The sequence below is a fragment of the Mustelus asterias genome, chromosome 4, assembly GCF_964213995.1.
Source record: "Mustelus asterias chromosome 4, sMusAst1.hap1.1, whole genome shotgun sequence".
Classification (NCBI taxonomy): Eukaryota; Metazoa; Chordata; class Chondrichthyes; order Carcharhiniformes; family Triakidae; genus Mustelus; species Mustelus asterias.
The window spans coordinates 201,938-207,937 of NC_135804.1; the positions used below are offsets into that span (position 1 = coordinate 201,938).

The 6,000-nt window shown below is 50.1% G+C and overlaps 1 protein-coding gene across 4 annotated transcripts in view; it reads right to left on the minus strand.

Moving 5' to 3' along the window:
- The window catches only part of tango6 (transport and golgi organization 6 homolog (Drosophila)), a 133,017-nt gene extending 128,510 nt beyond the window's left edge, over window positions 1–4,507 (minus strand). For 2 of the 4 annotated variants that reach the window (XM_078210457.1, XM_078210455.1), the window contains exons 1-2: window positions 4,282–4,507; window positions 3,151–3,821 (exon numbers count right to left, since the gene is read on the minus strand). In XM_078210457.1, the coding sequence (XP_078066583.1) occupies window positions 3,151–3,821; window positions 4,282–4,348 (738 nt within the window). In that variant the 5' untranslated portion in view covers window positions 4,349–4,507. Of the gene's footprint in view, window positions 1–3,150; window positions 3,822–4,251 lie in introns of all 4 variants that reach the window. The other 2 variants (XM_078210456.1, XM_078210454.1) reach the window with 2 other exon arrangements.
- Window positions 4,508–6,000: the final 1,493 nt, after the last annotated feature.

A 6,000-nucleotide genomic window follows, 5' to 3' on the forward strand; every position in this document is an offset into this window, starting at 1 on the left:
TCCCCAGTACTAGGTCTAGTATAGCCCCCTCTCTAGTTGGACTGTCAATATATTGTTCCAAAGAACCTTCCTGTACGCATTTTATAAATTCTTCCCCGTCCAGGCCCCCAGCCCTAAGCGATTTCCAGTCTATAGAAACATAGAAAAACTACAGCACAAAACAGGCCCTTCGGCCCCACAAGTTGTGCCGGACATATCCGTACCTTCTAGGCCTACCTATAACTCTCCATCCTATTAAGTCCCATGTACTCATCCAGGAGTCTCTTAAAAGACCCTATTGAGTTTGCTGTGTGAGGAAAATTAAAGTCTCCCACTACAACAACCCTATTTTTTCTGCACCTGTCCAGAATCTCCTTACATAGCCGTTCCTCAACTTCCCGTGGGCTGTTGGGAGGCCTGAAGTATACCCCCAGCACAGTGACTGCGCCCTTCCTGTTTCTGAGCTCCACCCACAGTGACTTGTTACCTGACCCTTCCAAATTGTCCACCCTCTGTACCGCTGTAATATGCTCCCTAACCAGCATTGCTACTCCACCTCTCCTAGCCCCTCCTCTGTCTCGCCTAAAATACTTGTACCCCGGAATATTCAGCTGCCAGTCCTGTCCTTCTTTTAACCAAGTCTCCGTCACTGCAACCACATCCAAGTTCCGCGCAAGCATTAAGGCTCTAAGCTCGTCTGTCTTGCCCGTGACGCTCCTTGCATTGAAGCAGATGCACTCCAGACTTCCAGGCCCACTGAGGTCATCCTCCCCCAGAATGCTCTTCCTCTTAGATAGCCTTGTCTTGGCCCCAACCTCGTCCCCAGCCTCTGTGCTTATTGACCTATTGTTCTGATCCCCACTCCCCTGCCACATTAGTTTAAACCCACCTGAACCGCACTAGCAAAACTCCCAGCTAGGATATTTGTGCCCCTCCAGTTTAGGTGCAACCCGTCCTTCTTGTACAGGTGCCGTCTTCTCTTGAAGACTTCCCAGTGATCCACGAATTTGAAACCCTCCCTCCTGCACCAGTCCTTTAGCCACGCGTTCAGCTGTACAATCTCCCTGTTCCTAGCCTCACTAGCTTGTGGCACTGGGAGTAGTCCAGAGATCGCTACCCTAGAGGCCCTGCTTTTTCGCCTACTACCCAACTCCCTGAATTGCTCTCTCAGGACCTCCCTGCTCTTTCTGCCTACGTCATTTGCACCAATGTGGACAATGACGTCTGTTTGGTTACCCGCCCCTTTTAGGATGCTTCCTGCCTGCTCAGAGACATCCAGGACCCCGGCACCAGGGAGGCAGACTACCATCCTGGAGTCTCGTTCGCGCCCACAAAACTGCCTGTCTGTGCCTCTAACTGTTGCATCCCCCACTGCTATTGCTCTCATAGTCCCCCTCTTTCCCTTCTGAGCCACAAAGCCCAACTCCTTGTGCACTGTCGGGATTCTATGATAACTTGTATGAATTGACTGAACAATAATAACTCATTAAATCAGGAAATACATAGCAGAGCAGGTCATGTGCCATGGTTGCAGGATGTGGGAGTTTCTAGACAGCATTTTAGTCCCTGTTATTAATTTATTAATCCTTTAATCCATCAAGAAACTCTTTAACAATGTACTTAAAAATTATAGCAATGATAAGGCATAGTCAATCAAAACGGTTTCACAAAAGTCAAATCGCGTTTTACAAATGTATTTGTTTTTTGATGTAACTGGTAGAGTAGATAAAGGGGAACCAGTAGATGTAGTATGCCTGGACCTGCAAAAGCCATTCAATAAGGTAACACACTAAAGGTTAATGGGTAAGATAAGTGCTCATGGAAATACTAGCATGGATAGAGGATTGGTTATCAAATGGGAAGCATAGAGTTAAAGGAGTCATTTCCAGGATGTGATTAGTGGAGTTCTGAAGGTTCAGTGCTGGGCTCTCAGCTATTTACAATCTATATTAATGATTTAGACCAGGGGTTTCCAACAGCAGCTCAGCTGATCAATACAATTTGAGTTTTGTGCCTTTTCCAGCTCATCCAATACAAGGCTAGATTCGGAAAAGCCAGCCTCTGATTGGACGAACAGGAAGCAGTACAGTACTCAAATTGTATAGATCAAGGTGAATGCAGACAGCAGAGTGATGGTGAGAGTGGGGCCTGTGAGAGGTGGCAAGAATTGGAGCCCTCGGGCCAGGATCCGGGTCTAGGACAGGGATCAGAACCCTTGCGCAAGGAGTGAGTGCGTGCTTGAGACAAGAGCGTGTGAGTGAGTGTGCGAGTGAGAGATGAGACTGGTCTTTGGGGTGAGGGGGTTGTTCAATGATGAGAGACCTCAAGGTTCAAGTGACAGCGATCAGGAACAAGAACGCTAGCCCTGAGCTCCAAGGCCCCAGCTGAGCTCACCCACGCAGCACAGACTGACAACTGAATCTTGGCCTTTTCGTTTCTATAGAAATCCCCAGGACTACTCCCACCGAGCCCCAAACATATATAAAGTTGTTTTTTAAATTTCATTCATTCATGAGACATGGCCCATCCCTAAACCAGGTGGGTTTTTCCGACAAATGACAATGGTTTCATGGTCATCAGTAGATTTTTAATTTCAGATATTTTTTATTGAATTCAAATTCCACCATCCTTTTTAAAGTTTATTTATTAGCCACAAGTAAGGCTTACATTAACACTGCAATGAAGTTACTGTGAAATGCCCCTAGTTGCCACATTCCGGCCCCTGTTCAGGTCAATGCACCGAACCAGCACGTCTTTCAGATTGTGGGAGGAAACCCACGCAGACTCGGGGAGAACGTGCAGACTCCACACAGACAGTGACCCAAGCCGGGAATTGGACTGGCCCACAGGCGGCACGCTGGCACAGTGCTGCTATGGCAGGATTCAAACCTGGGTCCCTGGAACATTAGCTGAGTAGTTTCTGGATTAATAGTTTAGTTATAATACCTCGAGGCCATTGCCTCTCCAGCAGAAGCACGGGGATGGGTCAGTATCTGTGAGAGAATAGACCAGCTATTGAACCAGTCAAACTGTTCAGCACATTTCTCTGTGAATGTTGACTGCTAGATTCAGAGCCAGGTAATAATCTTCCCTCAGATCCACCATGCAGGAAGCTGCAGTTTATTTGCTGTATCGATAGCTCTAGGTTGCTGCTGATTACTGTTACTATACCTTCTGTGTCTCTCTGTCCTCCTGTGAGACCTTCAGTGATACCGAACTCTGCTGACATTTGTTTGGTGAATATCCCAGTTGGCAGAGACTGGCTAACAAATCTCCAAAGTGCCTGGTGAGGACCATACTCTCTAAGGAAGGATGACGAGCGATCTCAAGAAGTGCCAGGGTGACAGTGTGAAGCCTTGAAATTCCTCTTGGAGATTCCAAGCGATGAACCATCTTCTCAACTGTCGCTGCAAAATCCGACCTGCAGCTCAGAGGAGTTCCCACCCCCGGCAGGAGGTAAGGACAAATCCCAAGAGTGACGACAAACTGCAATGCAGACTGGACTGTTTTCTGTTGCGAGATACTCAGGGTATCAGGAGGTAGTGCCGGCGCACACTCTGGGGTCTTTGGATTTGGTTTTGGGGGTGTGAACTGTGCTAACAACTCAATCATCACCTGCTTTAAACACAAGAGCAGCACCAGGAGCTCAGTAACAAAGTTCCACACAGCATCCTCGGACTTCATTGACCATGTGAACTGAGACATCACACGCTCCCTCAGCTGCTGCAAAGTTGCCCAGTTAGGATCCAGTTGCAGCTTCTGCTCCAGGACGGTCAGATTGTGAGACAGTGCCCGCAGTAGCACATCCTCTCGACTGCCCTGCACTGCTGGCACACAGGCTTCTGAACACAAAGAAAATTCATCAGGGCTGACTGCTGTTTGTACCATGCTAGCTCTCTCTCTCTGATTTGTACCCACCCCCCTCCTTCCAGACCCCCTCCCACGCCCCCTCACTCAAAACCCCCCATACCCTCGCCCCCTCCTGCACCCCCATGCCCTCACCACCTCACTTTCCTAACACTCCTCAATAACCCTCCCTCCTCCACTTCATTCACCTCCCCCTTCCCTGAAGTCCATTCCCTTTAACTACCCACCCGGTCTCCCTCTCCCGGGCCCGGTCAGCTCCCCCACCTCGGGCAGCTCCCCCTCCCCGGGCCCGGTCAGCTCCCCCGCCCCGGCCTCGGTCAGCTCCCCCACCTCGGGCAGCTCCCCCTCCCCGGGCCCCGGTCAGCTCCCTCGCTCCCGGGCCCCGGCCTCGGTCAGCTCCCTCACCCCGGCCCCGGCCTCGGTCAGCTCCCTCACCCCGGGCCCCGGCCTCGGTCAGCTCCCTCAGAGCCTCTGTCACTCTGGTCAGCGGCGTCGCCATCATGCTCGCACTACGCACGCGCCATTCTCCAGTTCGCGCGAGATCTCCGCCACCATCTTGGTCAAGGGATCACGTGAGCAAAAGGAGTGGGGCCCAGTGAAAGGCGCATGCGCATCTTCTTCACCCATTTGACAGGGAAAGCAGCCGGAATTGTCTGATCCAGGAGCCTGAACATGACAGAGAGTAACACAGTTAATATTCATATTAGAACCATAGAACATTACAGCCTAATCAACTTCTCCTCATAGGAAAATCCCTTCGGGATGGGAGAGGTGCCGGAGGATTGGAGGATTGCAGATGTAGTTCCTATTTTCAAGAAGGGGAATAGTGATAGCCCGGGTAATTAGCGACCGGTGAGTGTAACCTCAGTGGTTGGTAAACTGATGGAGAAGATCCTGAGGGACAGGATATATGAGCATTTAGAGAGGTTTAGTATGCTCAAGAATACTCAGCATGGCTTTGTCAAAGGCAGATCGTGCCTTACGAGCCTGGTGGAGTTCTTCGAAAATGTGACTAAACACATTGACGAAGGGAAGGTGGTAGATGTGGTTTATATGGATTTTAGCAAGGCATTCGATAAGGTCCCCCATGCAAGGCTTCTCGAAAAAGTGAGAGGGCATGGGATCCAAGGAGCTGCTGCCCTGTGGATCCAGAACTGGCTTGCCCAAAGGAGGCAGAGAGTGGGTATAGATGGGTCTTTTTCTAAATGGAGGTCGGTCACCAGTGGTGTGCCCCAGGGATCTGTTCTGGGACCCTTGCTGTTTGTCATTTTCATAAATGACCTGGATGAGGAAGCGGAGGGATGGATTGGTAACTTTGCCGACGACACGAAGGTTGGTGGGGTTGTGGATAGTCTGGAGGGATGTCAGAAGTTACAGAGGGACATAGATAGGATGCAAGACTGGGCGGAGAAGTGGCAGATGGACTTCAACCCAGATAAATGCGTAGTGGTCCATTTTGATAGGTCAAATGGGATGAAGGAGTACAATATAAAGGAAAGACTCTTAGTACTGTAGAGGATCAGAAGGACCTTGGGGTCCAGGTCCATAGGACTCTGAAATCGGCCCCTCAGGTGGAGGAGGTGGTTAAGAAGGCGTATGGTGTGCTGGCCTTTATCAATCGAGGGATTGAGTTTAGGAGTCCGGGGATAATGATGCAGCTATATAAGACCCTCGTCAGACCCCACTTGGAGTACTGTGCTCAGTTCTGGTCGCCTCACTATAGGAAGGATGTGGAAAAGATTGAAAGGGTGCAGAGGAGATTTACAAGGATGTTGCCTAGATTGAGTGGCATGCCTAATGAGGGTAGGCTGAGGGAGCTCGGTCTTTTATCCTTGGAGAGACGAAGGATGAGAGAAGACCTAATAGAGGTGTATAAGATGTTGAGAGGCATAGATCGGGTGGACTCTCAGAGGCTTTTTCCCAGGGTGGAAATGTCTGCTACGAGAGGACACAGGTTTAAGGTGCTGGGGGGTAGGTACAGGGGTGATGTTAGGGGCGTTTTTCACACAGAGGGTGGTGGGCGAGTGGAATCGGCTGCCGTCAGTGGTGGTGGAGGCAAACTCAATAGGGTCTTTTAAGAGACTCCTGGATGAGTACATGGAGCGTAATAGGATGGAGGGTTATAGGTAGGTCTAGAAGGTAGGGATGTGTTCG